Raw genomic sequence first — 23062 nt, forward strand, 5'->3', positions numbered from 1 at the left:
ATGATGAGTCATCATTTACTTTGCCAGAAAAAGAAGTATAATTTTCTAGAAATTAATAAATAAAAACCAGTTTCATATTAGAGTGATTGCAACTTCAAATGATATTTTGCGCTGTATTACTTGTGACTCATAGCCATTTCCATTTCAAAAGCCCTTTGAAGCTAGACATTAATAGAATACATTATCACAAGGTGATATAACATGATTTTCTTTTGAATTTCCTGCTGAGGTAACTTGATATTAGTAGCTGTCCAGGACTGCCATAAATTATAAATGTGATCTTTTTAAATTTAACTCTGCTGTATGTGTGTATACACATACACTCACACACATGTGTCTTTTTTATGGAGTGAGTGGGGCTAGCTATGTGGAAGAGTGGGTGAATATTGATATTATTAATACAAGGAAAGGAGTTGAGCTACTATGAGAGTGTTTAAGACAAATTGTTACAGATTTAGAGAGGAGGGAGAGAACACTTCCAGGAATGACGATCTCATGGGGGAGCTTGCTTTTGAACTAGGTACCGAGGAGGAGGGGAAGTTTTACCAGATGCAACAGAGGAACTGAAGTTATCTGAGGTAGCAGGCCAACTCGAATAAAGATGGAGCAGAGAGGCGGCTGGGGAGATGAGCCCAGGCTGTGTCGAGGAAGTGCCGGGGGAGGACAGTTTGCAGACTCAAGCCACAATGCAGAACTAGAGCTCTGTGCCTTATTGGTGCCATGACCGGAAAGTAGGTTGAGGCCACATTGGAAAAAGTCGGAGTCCTGGGATACGGAGTAAGTAGCCTGCTAGGCAGTGGTAACCCATTTTAAGGTGGCAAGGGAATGATCTTATCAGAGTTATGCTCTGAAAAATTAATCCGATGTTAGTGAGTAGTGTGAATCAGATAGCAGAGAGGCTGGAGTTGGGAGAGGCCAAAACAGATGCAGAAGAATCAGCTGGGAGCATTTACAAAAATACCAAGGCCAGGGCACGGCAGCAGCGATTCTGCTTCAGTGAATCTGGAGGGCCCCAGGGTCTGCCATATCAACAAGGGCCTCCAATGATTCTTAGGCTGGAGAAATACTATGCACTTTTTCAGAAATATCAGGGAAGAGTTCAGAGGTGTTTGAACTAAAACTGGAATGGGAGTGGCCCGAGGATAGGAATGGAAGTAATCAGAGGTGACTGAGGTGAGAGTTGGCATGTGGGGAGAGGGCTGTCTTTGCTATAATACTCACCATGCAGCCACTGTGTGTTTACATGGTCATTTTCCTACCCTGAGGTCCCTGCTGGCTCCTCTGAGGATGCAGTGGGCATTCAGTAAATATTTGTGCAATGACACCGTTCTCTGCAGGCTCAGAGACACCTGTGGAGATCTGGCCTCTCTCTCAGAGGACAGGGAGGCCCTCAGTGTGACGTCCAGGTTGTGAGCCTTGTGGCCGATGGAGGAGCTGTCTCAAGCTCTCCCCTGTCCCTGACCCAGCAGGGGGTCACATCTGTGTTCATGAAAGTGCTAGCCCACCCAGGCCATACACGTGTCACCTGCTCCAGTTGGCCAGGAATTCAGTGTGTCGCCAGTGCCACATAGTGGGACGTTCTCAGGGAAGCAATTCTTCACACACATCAGTTCATACTTCAGTGGTTCCTGAGGCCTCCCAGGAAAACTTTTTAAATACTTTCATGTGACTAGCTCTGCGAGGGCAGATTTTAGTAAAATTTACCAAGTAGAGAAAAACTGGCAATGGGAGAAAGTAACAAATTGTTTAAAAAGCCGAAAGAAAAGCAACATCATAGGTGTTGACAGATGCTCCACATTCAGTGCCAAATAGCCCTCTGAGCGTGCTCAAGTACATATGTGTTGTGCTTATCTATGGCTCTGTAACGAATTACAAAAGCTTTGTAGCAGAGTACCATTATTTACTTATGCTCCCGCATTTGTGGCTCAGGAATTTGGACAGGACACAGCAGGGATGGTGTGTCTCTGCTCCACGATGTCTGGGTCCTCAGCTGGAAGACTCGGGTGCTGGAAGTGAGCTGAAATCATCCCCAAGCTCTCATCCCATATCTGGCAGCTGATTGCGGCTCTTGGCTGAGACTTTAGATGGAACACCTGCATGTGGCTTCTCCATGTGGTCTGCTGGTCCTCAAAACGTAGTGGCTGGCGTCCAAGGCCAAGTGACCCAAGAGAGACAGCCACGCAGAAGCCTTTTGCCTTTAGGAGCCAGCCTCAGAAGCCACACATCATCACTTATGACATGTCCTACTTGCCACAGAAGTCCGAAAAGCCTATAGTTTCAAGGGTAAGGAAAATAGTCTCCGCCTCCTAATGTTGTGGCAAGGTTCTAGAAGGGCATGTAGGGCCAGAAATATTGTTGTCTTTTTCGAAAGATAGTAAGTATCATTATACTTGTAGATTTACATTTCCTGGTTATAGGCATATGAAGTCAAATCTCTTCTGAAATAAAATATTAAATTAATATCTGTTTCCAAAGACTTAATGGATTTTTAAGTGGATAAGCTGGAAATAAAATGTGGCTCTTAATGTTAAAAAATGTTAATGAGGGGCCAGAATGGTGGTGCAGTGGTTAAGTTTGCACACTCCACTTTGGCCCCCGGGGTTTGCTGGTTTGGATCCCGGATGCAGACATGGCACCACTTATCAAGCCATGCTGTGGTAGCTATCCCACTTATAAAGTAGAGGGAGATGGGCATGGATGTTAGCTCAGGGCCAGTCTTCCTCAGCAAAAAGAGGAAGATTGGTGGCTGATGTTAGCTCAGGGCTAATCTTCCTCAAAAAAAAAAAAAAAAGTTAATGAAATAAACAGAGAAGTGACAATGATATAAAATATTATTTGGATAAATTCATAGACGAGATATATGTGTAGTAATTAGAGGTCAATGTTCTTAAATATGAAATGTAACAGGAAAGCAAGGCTATAGACTTCCCAGGGTTAACCAGCCTCTAACTCCAAAGTAGGGACTCTTGAAATCAAAGTCAGAATATTGTGATTGAAGAATATGAAATTTTACGTCTCATGAAATTAACAAAGGAAAAATAGTTTTCTCTTGTTTTGATGCCCACAATAGGAAAGAACTGTTTCTGCTATCTAGATTGGCATGTTTAATCGAAAGAATGACCCTTTACAAATATACAGACATACACAGACACACCCACACAAACACTGTGTCACATTGTACATACAGGGAGGGTAAATGCAGGAAGGAAAGGAGATACGGGGCTTGTTCCAAGAACTGTTTCTGGGGTTTACTTTCTAAGTGAGGCCCGTTGGATGCTATCAGCCTTTTTGTAAATAGATAAGGTATAGTATAATAAATAAGTAAATTATTTTATTGTCATATTGCTCACAAAGCTAAAAAGAACACTCAAGTTTGTACTGATGGGAGGTGTAATACAGTGGATGTAGTGCTTTGCTCCAAATCTGGTCTGAAAAATTACTATAATGATTAGAAACATTTCAGTGTGAGAAAATGTTTTTATGATTTAAAATACCACAGCTATATCATTTTTAGACTCAGTTGTTTTCATGGATCTTGGTGAATTTTCTTTACCAGCAGCGGTATACACAGCTCTTGTCAAGTGTATGGCAGTGGTGTCTATATTTCTGCCCACAAACGCAGGCTCTGGCTTAGCTCTGTGACTTCCCTACAGCCCTGCATCCCTGTTAGTTCCTAATAAAAATCCTTCCTATTCTTGAACTATTTGCAACAGATTTTATTCTTGGTAAAGAATAAAAAATACTTCATTAGCCCCAGTGACGGTGGGTCGTCTTCTTGTCCAAAGCTTGACTCAATTTAAAGAGAAGACAAGAAAACCCTTTTTATTGTGTAAACAATTATGATTATCTGATGATTGAAAACTGACATTTTATGTATTCCTCAGTTTATTTTGAAAAAGCCCTCTTTGTATAAGAATGATTAGTATAAAATATATTTGCTTTGGCTCACAATCCATTTTCCGTACATCGTGTGTTGATGTGCAGTCATGAAGTCAAGCTGAATGTCCACGTCCTCTGCTTGCTTTCGGGTGTTATCTACTCTTCTTTAATCTAACTGGACTAAATGGAATTAAGTTGGGGGAAGCCCGAGACAAAGCTGGATTTTTCCACTGATTTTGGACAGCCAGATTTGGGAGAGTGTAAGAGAATTTCCTCACTTCCTCCAGCTAATTTTAATAGGAAGGTCGAGAATCTGGCCATCTATCCTTATACCTGCTGTGACCCGAAGAATCTGGCCAAGGTTTTGAAGGCCCTTTGGTCTGTGTGTCATTGTCTCACTTGGAAATACCTGTGTCTTTTGGGGTGAGCCACTGTTTCATAGTAACGATTATTTACTTACCTCTGACAAATTTAGGAACATTTACGCTAGAAGTTATTTTGATGGAAAAATGACTAGGTTTAGAGAAGTGAATACACTAAATTGCAAAATATTAGTCATCAGGAGCCTTGAGTGTAATGTATTCTTGGAAAATGATTTATTGAAACAAAAGAAGAAGACCAGATCTGAGAGTATGGAGTATGCATAGAAAACTCAAAAATCAAGACTATACAGTACGTGCTGGTATTTCTGCCATAGATGCTGCTCATTAGTTTTTCCCAATCTGTACGTGTGAGCTGTCCCTCAGCACTTTTCACCACGTCACTCAGCCTGATTAGTAAGCACCATGTCATTTTGCCTGCCCTGGACCCATTGCGAATCTGCTTATGAACAACAATTTTTACTTATTGTGGATATATCCTACAACTATAGAATGTGATTACACACCAATAACTGTAAGAAACAACCAGCTAATGCGGATTAGATTTAACATTAGTGAAGAAAGACAGGTTGGTACATATTAAAAAGAAAACAAAAGAAACCACAGCAGGAACAATGTAGTAGCTGACTGAACAGCTGCCAGAAAGACAAGCATGGGCATGTCTGCTCATTAGTCGAGGTCCACTCTGTTCTTATTTGGCAGATTATGCAATAGTTGTTTCCCAGAACATTACTGATAGTGCTGCAAGAATTATAAGAGAAACTTTGTTTAAACCGAATATTTTTAAAGAGATTATATTCACATCAGGTTGCTAAAATGGAAGAGAATAATAATAGAATTTAGCATAGATTAAGCGCCTCTTATGTTCCAGTCTGTATGTTTTATACATATATAGCTCATTTAACTCCCCAGTGACTCTGTGAGATAGCTGTTATTAGTTTCTCTATTTTAGACCTAGAGGCTCAGATAGGGTAAGAAACTTGCTCAAGGTCAACCAGCTAGCGCTAGTGGTGACAAACTTAGGTCACTGACTCCAAGATTATCTTTATTCCCATGACGCCACCCTCTAAAAATGGAAAGACTTCTTGGTTGGTGACTGAACTTATACTGAAATACAATATCACTGCTCTCTTGAATGTCATCAGCAATTAACATAATTATATTATCGTATAAATATTCTGAGAGTCTAAAGCACTGGTTTTTAAACTTCAGTTTAGATAATAGTTGCAGGAAGAGTGTGTCCCAAGCACACCTCTAACCCTTGTCTCCGATTCTCATTCAGGAGGTCTGATGTCGAACTCGAGAACCCACACCACCCATTTAATGCAAAACACCAGTGAGCAAAATACGTAGCAGCAGTTTTATTTGACAGCTTTTAGCACGACATTAACTAATTTTCCTTACCTCTGGTCTCTCCCTTTTTAAGTGTTTCCTCATTCCCTTGCAGAAAGTGAGTCGCCCTTAGGGAAAGACTTTCCTGGCGAATCTTTCCAACTGCAGAGGAAAGTGCTTTTGAGTATGTGGCAGCGATAAGCATTTTTCTGACTTTCTGCAGTTAGTTTTGTGACATTGGACAGGTCACAGAACTGTTTCCTAAGCCACTCAAGTGCCTCAGCTCTAGAATTCTATTATTCTTTGAGTCTCCTTATTCTGTTTATTTGCTTTGAAGCCCTTCCCTTAAGGCATACGAAATGAGTCATTTTACAAGAAGCAAGACATCTAAGACTGAAGTGAATTGTTCTGACAGCTAAGTAGATTGTTGTGCATTTTGAATACATATAGTAAATGGACTCGTCCTTCAACCAGGGAGCAAGATGCGCTGAGCATCAGTTGACAAACTTGGCAAAAATATAAATATGCTTTAGTTTGTAGAAATTTCAGTTTGCGTGGATTGTAGTAAAAATTACCTTGGCTGTCATACCCACTAGAGTAAAATGCTAAGTATTGTGTAGTGACAATAGAAATATCATCCAGACACCTTAAGGAACGTCATTAAAGATGTAGACATTCTATTTTTAAAAATATCGATTGCCACTGTCTTCTCACATGCCTAAGGCAAGGCCAGTCCAAGATTGTGGTTTTGAAGCTGCCCTCCGTTCCTTATTCAGGAAATGACTTGAAAGAGTTTTGTCATTGTACTTACAAATATGATCTCGTCTCTCTGGAAGGGCATTATGAAAATTCATGATGATACACAGACTAGCATTAAAGTTTTAAAAAATCCATTAAAAATAACAAGTTAACTGCACATAGCAAGTAAGCAGGAAACAATTTAAAAGCAAGTTGAGGGGCCGGCCTGGTGGCAGAGCCGTTTAGATGGCACATCCCAGTTTGGCAGCCCTGGGTTTGCCAATTTGGATCCAGGGTGTGGACCTATGCACTGCTCATCAAGCCATGCTGTGACAGGCATCCCACATATAAAGTAGAGGAATATGGGCATGGATGTTAGCTCAGGGCCATTCTTCCTCAGCAAAAAAGAAGAGGATTGGCAGCAGATGTTAGCTCAGGGCTGATCTTCCGCAAAAAAAAGAAAAGTAAGTTGAGTCACATGTTATTCTCTCCTTTTTAAATTATTTAAGAAAATAAAATGCTGATATTCTCCCCACCAGAGAAAATGTCCTTTCTGTCATAGCAGTTGGTCCAACACAAATATAGCTGTAATAAGACAGTTTTGTTTCTAATCCCCATTATCTTTCTTCCCTCCATATGGACACTTTCCAGTCACTGATTTTGCAAACAGGTTAAATTGCACTGTTTTTCATAAGAAAGTAACATGCGTGTTCTCTTCTTTCGTAAAAAAGTATATCCACATGGAAATTAAATACATATCCTCTCCTTCATCCTAAGGAATCTCTTAGATCTTTTTTGTTTCTACACAATGAGTTTTTCTTTCTTCTCTTGATTTTCTTGATGAAGTGTCTGTTCTCAGTTAGAGCTCATTGCCAGAGCTGCTGGTTAAAAAGCAAGACTGGTAGTGGGTCCTTTGTTTCCCGTTCTTAAGCAATCTCAGAAGACAGAAAATCAGCATTTTCATGACACTGGAGTAAAATGAACCTTAGAACTGAACACATACTAAGGTAAAGTTTACTGGTTAAATTTATTGAAACCAGGTCGCTGAGATAAATGGTCAATTGAAAAAAATCTCTGTATTACCATGTGGGTCAAAACGACCAGATGAAGAATCACGTTCAAGAAGCAATTTGATTTCTGAGTTGAGGCCCTTCCCTTCTCCTACGTTTCCCACCAGAGGGATGACTCTCCCAGCGTTCATTGCTTCCTGAGACCGGGCAGAGATGTCTCTCGCGAATCCCTCGGATTGGGTCCATGTTAGGGACAGTGTCCCGGGCAGGGACTCACCGGTGAAATCTCTATACTGCTGGGCACAGGGGTTTGGTTTTTTTCTTTTCAGTGGTATGGGCAACAAAGGAAAGATTCTTACCGTGAAACTAGGGACTGAAGCTCCCTAGATAGCGCTCTTTATGAATTTGTAGGAGGAAACGAATCCCATTGTTTCAGTTGCCTCTGATTGTGGGAACAATTATTAGAGTCTGACTTCTTGGTTGGAGCAGGTGGAGCACACCACCTATCCCATATTTTTGGAGGGTAGAGGACGAGAAGGACCCAGTGCTGTCCCTCCATTGTGCTGTGAGGAGAGACCAGATATTCAAGATGGCCTCGGTGAGTACTGTCCCTAGGGATGCCGTGGCTGGGCCTCACCAAAAGGGTCAAGTTGACCACCTTGTTCTTCAATAACCTCTTTGTTTCCCTTAGGCCTCAGTGACTTCCCCATCTATCTGACCCCAAAGGCAGAGGTAACTCCCTAGTTACTCTGCTCACATGAAAGAAGCTGGAAATCATATGCAGGGTTGGAAGAGCACACAGCTGGAATGTGATACAGTAAATGTTTCATAGGCAGATATTCAAGCGATTTTGGAAAGCATAACAAAAGATATTTTAATATTTTAGACAAATCTACACAATAGAGGGGAAGTATTAATACTTTAAATTTTATATTTTCTCGCTTAGTCTTGAATAAAAGTGGTTGAAAATAGAGAGAAAATATCAGACTGTGTTTTTCATTTATTTTGCTGGGACTTCATGATAGTTTATTTAGTTATTATTAAAAACTAAATGATTAAAGAATTCAGTGGAGTTGTCAGACAGGATCTAGACAACACAAATAATTATTAGACTTCTACTTTTTGTTTTTAAATTATTTGGGTTCCTGGATCGTAAATCAGAGGAATGACTATTAACAGACTGAAATGACTAAGTACAGGTCTTCATGACAGGGTAAGACGATATGTGGATCATTTTTGAGTTAATAAAAGGTTATTTATTTTATCCAAGTATGGCCTCAAACCATGTTTCCACAGCTACTTTATTAGCATAGAAAATCAAACAAACACATATTTACTATCAAACGGAGGAGTTTTATATTCCCCAAGTGTTTTAGACTAAGCACAAGGATTCACTCTTCCGGGGTTATCTCCAAGAAGATGCCTAATCGATTACATGTGTCCCTTGATTGTCAGACTATTCGAGAATATCTTGGATGCAGCCCAGGTCTATTCTTTTTTCTTCCTCTCTCCTGTTCTTCTCATCATTCCTAAAGCTACCTACTTACCTACTTTTCTATTACAGATCTGCAAATTGACTTGTCATTTTTGATAGTGTCATTATTGATTATTTCTAAAAACTTTTAATGCAGTCTTTTTTCTTTTTGAGTAAAAGTTATTTACTTTTATTTTTGTAACAGTAGGGCTAAGTTATATAGTAAGCACTGTTTTGTATGCTTTTCAGATATTAACTCATGTTATCCTCCTAACAACCTGATGAGGCCAGTGGCGTTGTTATCCCCATTTTACAGATGAGGAAATTGAAAGATGGAGAGTCTGAGTAAAGTGCCCAAGAGATGGAGCTGGAACTTAAACCCAGGCATTTGGGATGTGTGCTGTTAACCACTATGCCACCGAGTTTTATACAGCCTGTGATCCATATGGTGATTCCTCCACGAACCCAACCACTATGCCACCGGGCCAGTTGCTGTGTTTTTTTTTTTTTTTTTCTTTTGGTAACTAAGGCTATCTTTGTAAAGGAGTCAGATCTCCATAATTTTTTTCCAGAAAGCAGATAAGAAGCTGTTTTTTGATAGTTTAATAAAAATCACTCTCTTCTTGGATTTTGCAGAAATATTTATAAATGCAAGGTGGCTCTTAAAATAACTATTTTGCATTGGGGCAGTAGAAGAATGTCAGACTAAAGGCATTGTGACAGAAGAAAAAAATATTCATTTATTCTTCTTTGTTGCCGTTGCTTCAGGGAATGGTAAGAATGTAGACAAAGAATTCAATAGAAGCATTCAAATAATCTATTATACATACTTCACTAAGGGCTTGTGGAATAATCCACCGATAAAGATTTTTGCTATTAAAGAAAAATATGAGTTGTACAGGTTAGGAAAACAAAGGAATGTACAATTTTATATGATTGGGAGAAAGGAAAATCTGTTTCATTGTTGAAGAGTTAGCATGATTTGGTTAATACTTAAAATAATAGGTAGGACACCCAAGGACATTTTACAGTGCCATAAAAAACTGAGTTTGTGGATTGCTTTCCTAGCACTGAGATTATAGTCTTAAATGATGAGAGTCACTCTTATGACTGCAGTTGTTTGTGAAATTAATATTTGAGTCAGGCCAAGCTCTACGTGCATTGATCCTGTAAAGTCATCCTGCTGAAAGTGAACCTGTGGTTTCTCTTCCTGCCTGATGTCCATTTGGCATCCACACCCTTTTGGTAATTCCACTAAGCCTTATCCTCGAGTACGGCGCATTTGGGATGTACTGCCAAAAGTGCTATTTAACCATGCTTTTAATATAATTTGAAAGGTGGCAGATTGGACCAAAATTGCCCCAAATCTATATTTTACTGCTCTTGCATCTTCCTGTGTCTCCTTTGCCCCTCCTTCCTGTCACACTTCTTTGTTGTTGCTACTTTTTACCGTGGATATTTTTGTCTCCATCTTGGAATTGTTTCTTCCTGAAAAGAAACAGTGTTGCCCTTGACAGTGCAAACTGAAAATAAAAGGGAAGGTCATGCTGGTTGCTTGCTCCAGCTTGAGAAGAGAGAACGTGTTATTCTCAAACAAGCCAGCATCTTCATCTTGTCCACGTCCCTTCTTGTTACCCTTTCTCTCTTATCTCAGTGGGGTGAGATGCTTAACTCTGAGTTCCCACATGCACCACAGGTTCAACTTTTTGGAGCAATAAAATAAAACCGAGGCTGCTATATTTGCCTGATGCTTCTTTCCCTAACACACATGCACATACAGCTGTGCTGCAGAGGGAAAAGTACTTTTCAGGGACGTAAAGGGACTAAGTTTACAAGGAGATCTGATTTAGGATGCTTGTCCTCTTCCTCTCTTCTTCTTGCCCACCTCTCCCCTGTCCCCCCAAATCATCTCTATATCTAGTCAGTGCTTACACATAATTTATATGCAATAAATCCTTCTTAAAGTCAATTAAGAAATGGTGCTCTTTTAGGACCTCGAACCCTGTTTAACCTAATTTTTCATCCCCACCGTGCCTTGCCCTTGTCACTGAGTCGTTGGCTTATGGAATGGAAATAAGGCTTAAATGAGAATTTTGAAAGGATAAGACATCCTACTTCTAAATCCATTGTATATCATCTCCATCTTATTTCTTTTCTGTCTTTTCTTAGAAATATGCTTTCCTTGGAGATTTTTTTTCTTTCAGCAAGGGAAGTGTCTGAATAAGTGGAGATTTTAAAGTGATAAAAAGTTTAGCAAACTTTGACTCTTTCCCGGGTCTGGCTTGAGGGAATACACGTGAGAATTTCACAAACAGTGGGGTAGAAGACTCAATGTTGAAAATATTAGGATTGGATGGGAAGGGAAATAGTGAGCCATAAAGGATTAAAAAAAAAAAAAAGTGCTAATAAATGCAGAAGAGTCACATTAAGTCCATACTTTGTACCAACTTTTCATTGCTACACATGCCCTGTAGGGGATGGACCGGCTAACCTTTAGGGGTGAGTAGAAGGCGCTGGGCCCTGCTCTCAAGGCTTTAGGATCACTTTATTCCCAATAATTAATTAGCTTACTTGCTAACCCCAAATATGTCAAGATAAATTAAACCTAATGGCTCAAATTTACCCAGTAAATACGTGCTGGCATGTCGTAAATTTCACATGAAGCCCTGATTCTTCATGTTAGGAAGCAGGTGGAGACAAAAGGAGCCAAGTAAATAAATATCAGGTTTCTCCTGGGTTTGTAGAAACTTCTTGGCTTTCCTGCCTTTGATAAATGCGTGTTCTGGTTAATAAAATAAAAAGAAAGCAATGGTCTGTTCTTTTCGCTTAACACAAATTATTTGTTGCTATCATGTTTAAATCAATAAGAGTAAAAACAAATATAACAATAACTAACATATATTTATGAATAAATGCTATATTGATAAGCTTTGGGCAAAGCGTCCATATAAAATATCTAATTAACTCTACAGTGATTCTATGGGGATCGTGTGATTATTCGCCTCTCCATTTTATAAATGAGTCAAGTGAAGCGTGAAATGACTGGGCCGCTCTTTCAAGGTCTCAGTAAATGTTTATGCTGGGATTCAAAGTCAAGTTGGTTGTACTCCTAGAGTCCAAAATTTACTTCTGAGAAAATTAATTATTCCTGTTCTGTCTCCACTGAATGTAGGGTGTTTTTTTTTTACAAGTCATGATAATAGTTGACATTTTTTATAAACAAAGTTTTGGGGGCTAACAAATTTTATGTCACAGTAAACATTCCTCACTCTCAGTGGGGTAGGAAAATGAAAACATTCCATTACTAATTTTGTTGTGGTGTCATTTTAATGAGCATGAGTTACATGAGCTACAATTGATTCTATTTTGCCTTAAAATCCCAGGTCAAGGAATTATTTTACTCTAGCTTGAAGAGACCCACAAATCCGTAAATACTTGCTTGGGAATCTAGTCTTAAATTGAACTTTTTAAATACCCTTTGTGGATTTTTATACCTATATTTGTTTGTCTTTTGTATGGCTTTTTCTTTAACTTATATTTTATGTATTTAAATAATGTAAAACCTCTCCAAAATGTTTGCATATATTCTTTTAAATAGCAGCTTGATTCCCCTGGCAACTTGCTATCATGTGTATTTCTAATATGGTAATTGTAACTTTTAATGTGTATGTCACAATATTAAATATTTGGAAATAATTCCAGCAAATTCAAAGAACAAATTAGAAATAAACAAGATTATATCTTGTGTAAATATGAATATGAGAAATTAAATGTGAATATAATATTGGTCTACAAAAGATTCATTTACTTTCTTTCTCCCAAATTCTAAAATTAAAGCTTCGCATACATTCCTAAGGTTACAACTTGGGACTTTTAACAATTTGAATGATTTTTTTCAACTAAAAAAAGAGAAACCTTAAAAGTTATTAAGATTTTAACACAAGAACGCCTGAATTCCTAAATATTTACTGAAAAAGGTGTCATTTTTCTTCCCCCCTGAAAATGCATCTGAAGCACTTTTTATAAATCGATGTGAAACTGTCTGTGTAGGAATGCTGGCACTGGGGAGCGGTGCATTTGGTCAGTAAGCGGGGGGTAAGGTTAAAGAATGAGAGAGAAGAATATGCTTTTCTAGAGGTGTTGCTATAGGGATGTTTTCAGGAGAATGCGCTGGGAGAAAAGTTCCCTTGGTGAAAGCTGTGTTTGGTTTAGATACTGCATGAATTAGAACAATTTCCAAAAGTCACTATAATAGGTGGGATATGATAAAAACAAACTTCAAGACTCCTGGTGCGATAAAAGGTACTTTGTTACTGTTGTCTGTGTGTGTGTGTGTGTGTATGGACTTTTTATTCTAATGTAATTCCAGTCTGAATCCCTGGAACAACAAAATTGGGATTTTGTAGAATGGATTTTACAGCAACTCTTAAGTTTAATATTTTGTCTTCCTGTTTTATCTGAACCTAACACTAACAGAAGTGAAATGAATAGTACTGATTTGTGATTTTGGAAAACCTAAAGCTAGTATTTATAGTGAAAGCTTGAATGGTGAAGATTTGCTAGGAATACTAAGATAAGATAAAAGCCAAATTTTAAAACAGAAATTTAGATCATTGATATTTAAGTATTTTTAAGAAATGGTTTCTAAAACTAAAGACATTGGTGCATAAATGTCTGCCACTTACAACAGAGCTGAATATTTTCCTCAAATGAATGAACAAAAATGCACATAAAGCCAGAATCTCAGATTAAAAGTTGGTCATAGTCTGTTAATGACTTAATTATTTTTTTACTTCCACTATTATTGTTTTTAAATTCTAATTTTTGAAGTACATTGATTTATTTCATATTTTTGTGTCAATATAATGGAATTGTTTCACCTTATCTTTAATTTTATTGCTTTCAGATGTCTTAGAAAATGTGAGGGTGACAGAATTTCTCCTCTTTCCCACTGTGTTTAGGTAGAGGATGGTAACTAGAGGCAGTCTAGTTTGCTTCTGGCATCGCAATCATTTTTCTTCAGTGATAACCCTCAAAACATAAGCTGAGCCATTTTCTTTACCAGGAACCAAATGTAGATACAGTAGCAAGTCTTATGCTGGTGTTTGGCTACGTGGAAAATACTAATAACAAGCTTGCTTTTGGTATAGGCTCTGGTGATTTCCAAAGCTTTATGTAAAATGTACTTATGCATTCTTGTAGCCAATTGAAATTTGGACTCTGGTGTGTGGTTATATATAAAAACACCAAAATCTTATATGTTTATATACATTTATCAAATCATATGTTTCCTTTATTTATATCTTTACATCATTACATGTAACTTTCATTTAGTTCTAATTGTTAAGAGTTTCCATGAAATAATTCAGTTGAAATAATGTACTTACTTAAATTTGTACTAGTTTAAAATACTGAGGGTGGGGTGGAGAAAGTAAACAGAAGACGTCTTCCACTTTCCCCAAGGGTATAATTTTAAAAAACATATTACATAATATAATTAATATAATGTATACAATAATGTAATATAATATGTAGTAGAGTAATATATAATATTGTCTATATATATATATGTCCTTTCCCCAATGATATAATTAAAATAACCATATCAAAAAAATCACAATAGTTTCTTTTTAAATTGGGAGAGTCTTTATTCTGCTAATCACCTCTTTCTAACACCTCTCATCGTATTGCCTCACCTCACTTCCTATCTTTGCATCTATGAAACTCAAGTCTTCCTCTTTTCTAAATGTCTCAAACTCAGTTACTTTTGGTTGATCTAAGAAGTGGTTAGTCTAAGAAAATAGAGAGCAATGGGTCTCTGGAAAACCGGGAAATGTTATGTCACACCCCAAAACACTCAAATTAAAATGTTTTCTTAGAAGGTTGCTGGTGAAAATAACACCTTTTGGGCCCAGATTCTGCCTGTGTGCTATTACTTGGGAATTCCCTGTTTCTTATTTGTGGAGGCTCCTGGCTGCTGGTGTTTAAGAGCTGGAAGAGCAGAGTCATGTGTAGGGGAAGGAGTCCAATAGGATGGACGATCCGGCGGAGGCCACGCAGAGGGCAGGAGCAGATAGCGGTTGCTGGAGTCTTGTTGGAGAAGTAGAAAAGGTACTTCAGGTTAGCAGGTACTGAAAGGGTAGAAAAGCAGAACAAGCGACTTTGCACTGCCACATGATAATCTCTAAATAGATGATAGATATTGTTATTATTAAAAATAAACTTAAAAATCCCATACTACTATACAAATTAGCTTGCAAATGTGAGGTTGGGCTGACCCCCAGGAAATCCATTTGGGACACTCACCAGCTGTTGTCTCATGTGGGAGCCCCTGCAACTGGCACGGTGGTCACAGGTTCTGTGACCCAGTGGATCTTCCTTTAGGAAGAAGGTCACTGATGTCACCCCAGTCCTGAAGCAACAGGAAGCTGCTGCAGCACCATCTGGTGCCCTGTGCATGACTGAACACTGAATGCAGGTCTCCAGAGTGGCTAATTGAACGTTGTGTGCCGGAGTTGAATTTGAGTTTGGAATTTCCAGCATCTCTCCTCAAACTCTGTGATTTGAGCTTTTTTTTTCAGTTTTATTCTTTTCAGCTCTTGTTTTTGTAATTTCACCTCCATTTCAAATTTAAGAATTTCAATGTTAAAATTGTAGCTCTCTTTACATCTTAAGAGGACGTGCATGTATAAAATAGAAGATAAGTGAACTTGTGTCAAATTATTGCCTTTATGCTTGGATATTGATAAAGTTAATAGAAAAAGAAAATTTGGATCCCAGGGTGAGAATGAGAAATAATATTAGCAGTAATTAAAAACACAAAATCCAAAAATGTGGGATTGTAATCCTAAATCTTCTTAAGACAGTAATTCAATGAAAAAAACAAAAACAATCAAACTTGGAAGGCACTAGCTTGGGAAAAGTCGTATTTATTTAGAACTATATGTTTTTAAAAAGCCAGACTAAATATTGGATGTAAAATATATGAAACTGTGATCAACTACTCTTTTCTCTCTTCCCTACCCAAAATAAAACATTGTATTTTAATTGATTGATACCTAGTATTAAAGTACAATTTAATATTAAAATAAAGTGGTTGTATGAAGAGGATATTTCGAGACGTTTTCAGTACCCACTTTTCTTCTGCTGCACTGATGTTGCCTAAATGCTCACAAGAGGAAAAGATTGCAAAGTTGTGGTAGCTTTCTTGCAAAACCAAGAGACAAGCCACTTTTTACAATAGGGATCTGCATGCAGCAAATTCGTATAGTCCCAGCTTAAAGCTCTTCTAAAGGCTTCTGTGTCCTCTAATTGGAGACAATCCTTCATCAAGGAGATCAGTTGGCCTGACTTTTTCTTTATCTTGTACCTTTATACGTAATTTATTAGGAAAAGTCTTAGATGTTGAAGCAGCGTTTTTCCCCTACCTTCTATTCTAGCAAAAGGTAGGGTTTGACTTTCATTTTTTCCATGTTCACGTTGCCTTTAATTTCATAACTGTGGTCCTTTTTATCCACTCAAGCATTCCATGTCACTGTTTCCTCTTACTTTATGCTGCATATACAGAATTTGGGCTGTGGTATACTTCTTTCTGATTCCTGTCTTCCCTCCTGGACTGTAAGGAACCACATCCATCCTCTTGGGTTGCATCCACAGCTGGTCAGAGAGGGATGTTGGCACACAGGAGGGGCACAGCAACATTTATTAAATAAGTGAATCAAATAATCAGCAAATGCATCTGGGGCAAGTTAGAGTAGAATAGGAATTAGATTTCCTAAATTTTGGCCATGTTCTGGAAGTCTCTAGTCTTTATTCCAGTTTCTAGATTTCTGGAGTATTTCTTAACCCCACAATGCTTCCTTTTTTTATTAACATCTGGGCTAATGATAGCTCCTCTGTCTACTCAGCCAGGTTGCTTGTGTGAATCAAATGAGAAGTATACATGAAAACATGAGTAAGTTCAAATGTTCTAAAGATTCAAGGTAGTTTCATTAATTTACTATGTGATCATTTTCTTTTGCAATGTTTATGTCCACAAATAGAGGAAGAAAAAAGTGACAAGATGACCAAAAGTTCTGCCCAAACTGTTCAAATTTGTCTTTGTTTAGAACTAGGAGATACTGAAGGAAGCCACTGGTGTGAATTGCCATAATGCTCTCTGCTGTTTTTGCTCTCTCATTGTATTTATTGCTTCCCTTCTCTAAATGGTTATTACTTTTCTGCAGGACACATCTCTACCATTGTACTTCTAAATTGTACACATAATCCTTTAGGCAAAAGTCTTAGGGTTCCAGCTTTTTTTTCAAATTCAGAAGCTTTTGGATTTTAGGGTTCTAGAGTGGTTCACATACCACATCTTTTGTATCACCCCCAATCAGAGACTGTGGTGGCACTTTGTAATCAAAGACACTAATCTTTCCCTGGAGAAAAGTATGAATTTTAATATTGAGTGGAATAAAGAAAGATTATAAACAGCCTCTTCTAAAATCAGGTGAGTTTTTTTTCCCACTAAATGATTTTACTAAAAATTTGTGAAATTGAGGCCTGTTTAAGAATTCAAGGCTGATGTGTCTGTTACCTCCTCCCTCCCAGACCCCTATACACACCTGATTCCCCTCCTGGGGAGAAGCGTTTTCCTCATCATTATTTTCCTAGAGACTAACCCACTGCCTGGGCCACTGCCTGGCACATTGTCTGATCTATGTGTCCTTAGAAAACCAGCCATATTTAACTGCTTCTCAAACAAATACATTGAAATTCTTTAATTATTTAAATAGTTTTAATATTTGGCCAAATAAAACATATTTGGCATATATCATAAGCTTTTCCTGATCTGACAGTGATAAAATTAAAATATTATAGTGAATGGTTCAGATTATATTTTTAACTAACAATAACCAACTGAAGCCAATAAACTATTTTTTGTTTCATTTTTTACAGTTCTGAAAAAACTTGTTAAAAGGTTTGAAGTAGTAAAATAAACCAAACACAATATCAGGATACACGCACCCTCTCCCCACCCACCCACTCTCCAACCTCATAAGACGTAACTTTCCAGATTTGAATGACAGAGTATCTCACACATCATAGGATACTTTATTCATATTGGAAAAATCATGTAATTCCTATATAATCTTTCAACAAAGGTCTTAGACTTACTGAATTTTGGCACTTCTTAGATATATCTCGAGATAAAGGGTTTCTGCTAAATAAATAGATAAACTGTAGGAATAACCCACTATGTAGGAATGACTTTTTAGAATGGTTAATTGGACAATAATAATTCAATTGAAACATATGTAAGTTTTTTCAAATGTTCATACCAATTTATTCTCGTTGTCTTACATAGATGAAAACGGCATAATTTAGACCAGTGATTTTCAATTGGGTTAATTTTTCCCCAGCAGAAATTTGGCAATGTCTGGAAACATTTTTGATTGTCACAATCGTTGGGCAAAGAGAGAGCAGGTGCTACTGGCATTGAGTGGATAGAGGCCAGGGATGCTGCTGAACAGCCTATAATGCATAGGACAGCCTCTCATAAGGAAGAATTATCCTGCCCCAAATGTCAATAGTGTTGAGGTTGAGACACTCAAACTTAGGAGTTGATATAACCATATTCTTCTCATCCTTTGTGCCTTAGATTTAAAGTAAGATGGTACTAAATTTTGTAAATGTAACTTTAATGAAACTGGGCTCTTTTAATCTAGTCACTGATTTTACATAGAAAAGAAATATAACTCCAATTCCAAAAATCTTAAGACCATGTGTCTTTATCAACAATTCCTTGAAAAAAATTGACCCAGACAGTGGGTCAGTCTCTAGGGATACAACAGTGGGAAAATGCTTTCTCCCCAGGAGGAATTTGTAATCAGGTATGTATAAGAGTGTGGGAGAGAGGCAGTAACAGATGGAGCAAACTTAAAGCCTTTGACAGATCTTAGTTTGCAGGCTTCACTTGAGCTGAGTTGCTCTGCAGGGTTGGCTGAACTAGAAGGTTCAGGATGACCTCATCCATGTGTCTAGCCATTGGTTCTGGCTATCAAATAGGGCATCTCAATTCTTCACATGGTCTCTCATCCTCCAATATAGACTGCTTTCCTAACATGGTGGTTTTAGGACAGTGATCCAAGACTGCTAAAAAAGAAACTGTAAGACTTCTTAAGGCCTAGAATCAGATGACATAAAGTTGTTTTTGCTGTGTTATTGATCAAAGCAAGTACAATACCGGAGCAGATTCAAGGAGACAGAAAATCAATTCTACCCCTTGATGAGAGGAAAGACAAAGTCACATTGCAAAAGAAGATGCATATTGGGATGGGAGGATTTTGTGGCCATAATTTAAAATTTGTCTTCTGGTCACTATTATTAATAGCTGTTTTGCATGAAAATATACTTATCTTCTCTCAAGACATCAAAAGTCTCATCCAGTTATGACATCAAGCTTCAAGTCCAGTCTCACGTGATCTGCATCTGGTCCAGATACAGATGAGGCCCCTCAGGTATAATTCATCTTGATCCCCAGGCCTGTAAACTACAAAGAGAAGGTAGCATTCACCCAGCATGCAATGCTGAGACAGGGGTATAGCCATTGCAATAGATGCTTCTTTTCAAAGAAGGGAAGAATAGAAAAGAGATAGCAATCACGGTCCAAAGTAATTCTGAAATCCAGCCAGGACATTTGGCCAGTTTCTTTAATTCAGGGTTAAGGGATATTCCTTGGTTTTGGGGGGATTTATTTTGCTGAGGAAGATTCATCCGTTGCCAATCCTCCTCTTTTTTGCTTGAGGGAGAGTCACCCTGAGCTAACATCTGTGCCAATCTTCCTCTATTTTGCATGTGGGATGCCTCCACCACATGGCTGGTGAGTGGAGTAGGCCTGAACCCAGGATCCAAACTGGCGAACTCAGGACACCAAAGCAGAGCACACAGAACTTTAATCATTTGGCCACTGGGCTGGGCCCCATTCCCTGTTTTTTTGATAAAAGTGGCACATATTTGTGCCTAATAGTTTTCTTAACCTTCTTCCTAGCCATTAAAAGTTATGGTTCCAAAGTCCTGTCTTCATTTTGAACCGTCCTGTCCCTCTAGTGCAAACTGGTGGTGTTTTTGCTTAACAAGCTTGTTTGTTTCCTAAAAAGCTGCTTGGAGTTTATTCTGTGCCCTTAAAGATTCAACTTTGAAACAAACTTTGGATCACATGTGAGGCTGCTGTGGGCAATACCCATAAGATGTTTGGAAGCTGGTTTGTCTAGTTGAGAAGGTCAACTGGGCACCAACTTAAATCTTTCTCAATTCTTAACGATCTTCCAGCCACACCCTTGATTTACTGTTACCTTGAATCTATATTTTACTTTGCAAATCTTTTTCCAGGAGAGACTGGGAGTGACAACTGTCATATCTTCCCATCCACCACTTTGTTTCCTCTAATTTCTGTTTGCAGATTAAATAGTTCCGTCTTTGGTTGTCTCTCTTTCTTCCAGCATGTTATCACATGTAGCTAAAAGAAGCCAGTTGACGCTTTCAGCCTTCTGCAGGACATTGCACTATCCAGATACACAAAGTCGAGTTACTGCAGATGACAGAATATATAAACCTTAAATACCTGTGGCTGTGCCTCCAACCTTTGACAGCTGTTCCCTCACTGTTCTGCCAGCCTCCACTGACAGTCTCTTGGTGTCCTTCCAGCCCCCTTCCCCAGCTGGTCCCAGGGTCAATGCTATGTGTTTTAGATTTTTGTTGAAGCATTGGTACACTCCCAGTAGCAATTCTATTTCAGTTAGCCTTTGCTAACCATCACCAAAACTTGGTGGCTTAAAGTAATTTCATGTTATGGTTTCTCATGTTCCTGTGGGTGGGCTAGGTGCATCCTCTGCTGGCTGTGTCTGGGCTCCTTTATCTGGCTGCGTTCAGCTGGTGCATCAGCAGGGCTATCAGTTGGCGTTGGCTCTCACCAGGGGTGTCTGAGTTCTCCTCCAAGTGACTTCTTTCCTTGTGTGGTGGTCTCAGGGCAGAGCTCCAAGAGAGCCAGATGGAACCTCAAGGCCTTTTAAGGCCCAACCTGAGAAGTCACATATAATTCCTGCAGCTACATGACTGGTGGAGGCAAGTCCCAAGCCCAGTCCAGACTCAAGGGGAGGGGAAATCGACTACATCCTGTGATAGGAGGAGCAGCAAAGTCACATTGCCAAGGGTGTGCTGACCAGGATGGGAGGAATTTGGGGACATATTACAACAGCCACTGCCTGGTCCTGTAAATTTTTTTCATTTATATATTTAATTTAAAAATCTAAACATTGGGTAATTGTAAACTGTTCATTTCATTATGTTGAAATATTCAATATTTCTTAGACCCTACCTATGTATAACAAAGTTAATGGTGATTTTAGTAATTGTAGATCTATAGTTGGGATAATATAATTCTGATCCCAAAACAAATCATTTGACATAGGTCATGGGATTGTGACTAAGTTACAATAATTACATTGTTATCTCATGTTTTTGTTGTTTTTTCCTTTATTGCCACATCATTTGGTTGTGTCAAGAAATTTAATCTGCATATATCTATATTTAAATTTCTTTCCAACTTTTTTATTGAGAAAAGAAAATTACAGAAAAAAGCTACATTTTAGATACTGTTATGAACGGTGTGATTTTACATATGTGGTTTGTTTCAAATTAACATTCAGATTTTCAGGTAATTGAAATCTATAAGACTTTTATCTAAGCCATCATTGTCCTTAAAACTTCTAAAGAGGATAATGATAATCTGCAAAAGAAACGAAAAAGTTAGTCATAACATTTTGAAAGCTTATCATTATAAGATATGATTCGTTAAATAATAATGAATGTATCATTATATGATACCCTTATATTTTTGTCAGACATAGCAATTTCAGACTTTATATCTATTTATTTAAACAGTCTTTCTTCTCAATATTTACGTATTAAAGATGACATTGATTAAGCATGGATACACCTGGGAATTCAGTATTTTGCTCTTTATGATTTTTCATGATTCTAATAAAAGTATACATCTTTATGGGCATACCCATGTATGAAGTGCTGATCTCTCAGAAATAAATTCTTTTAGAAGAATTCATTAAATATATTGAAATATGCTAGTTTCAATTACTACTGGCATTTTTAAAAATACTGTCTGTTGGGGCTGGCCCCGTGGCCGAGTGGTTAAGTTTGTGCGCTCCGCTGTAGGCGGCCCAGTGTTTCGTTGGTTCGAATCCTGGGTGTGGACATGATACTGCTCATCAAAACCACGCTGAGGCAGCGTCCCACATACCACAACTAGAAGGACCCACAACGAAGAATATACAACTATGTACTGGGGGCTTTGGGGAGAATAAAGGAAATAAAATCTTAAAAAAAAAAAAAATACTGTCTGTTAAAAGGATATTGGCATGTATTTTAATTTAATAATGCTATGTAAAAGCTAGTGAGCAACCATAAGATTCTGTGTCACAGTTTTACAGAACATACTATATGTGGTAAATCCATTATATGTGCTAAAATGAAAATACAATTAGAATGTTTCTAGGCAGCAAATTTTTCATGATTGATTGCAAGGGCTCCACATAACCCAGGCCACCTTTCGCTGTGGCCTCTGGGCTTGCAGGTGCATATATAAGTGACTTGAGACAAACCACAGTTGTGCAAAATCAGCAAGTCACTGTTACAATGACTCATCAGGAAGAAAACTGTTGACTGTAGTCCAGTGTGACAGTTTCTTAATGGTCAAAATTAATCACCCTTGCTGACTTGGACCTCATTTCTGCACATATGATGATCTTATCCTGAAATGGAAAAATACTGAGGAAATATATAAAAAGGGCAGAGAAATAGAGAAATTGAATATCAGAGTCTGCTCCCTTTATTTCTACTTATTTCTAGAAAGGGATATTGCCCTGGAATTTGGGAATTATTTCTTATAACAACATTACTCAAGGCCATGTGTGTACGACAGCCTTCCTATATGGAAACCTCTCAGGGCCCAGGCAGCAGCCTTCAACTCCTGAGGTCTGTAGGACCAGCTGCTTTTTTTTTTTTTCTTTAATTTTTTTTTTTTTGAGGAAGTTTAGCCCTGAGCTAACATCCTCTTTTTTTTTCCCTGAGCTATCATTCTGTGCCCATCTTCCTCTATTTTATATGTGAGATGCCTGTCACAGCATGGCTTGATAAGTAGTGCATATGTCCGCACCCGGGATCCAGGCTGGGGAGCCCCGGCCGCCAAAGCG

The 23062-nt window shown here is 38.3% G+C and overlaps 1 protein-coding gene across 40 annotated transcripts in view; it reads left to right on the forward strand.

Annotated features, from left to right (window-relative positions):
• The window catches only part of SYNE1 (spectrin repeat containing nuclear envelope protein 1), a 442051-nt gene that overhangs the window by 43493 nt on the left and 375496 nt on the right, over window positions 1-23062 (forward strand). Inside the window, exon 1 of one of the 40 annotated variants that reach the window (XM_023632828.2) lies at window positions 12958-13115. The exons of the other annotated variants lie outside the window; for them this stretch is intronic. Within the exon in view, the coding sequence (XP_023488596.1) occupies window positions 13076-13115 (40 nt within the window). The 5' untranslated portion in view covers window positions 12958-13075. Of the gene's footprint in view, window positions 1-12957; window positions 13116-23062 lie in introns of those variants that run through there. 40 annotated transcript variants of the gene reach the window in all.

Source organism: Equus caballus, chromosome 31, assembly GCF_041296265.1.
Source record: "Equus caballus isolate H_3958 breed thoroughbred chromosome 31, TB-T2T, whole genome shotgun sequence".
Lineage (NCBI taxonomy): Eukaryota > Metazoa > Chordata > Mammalia > Perissodactyla > Equidae > Equus > Equus caballus.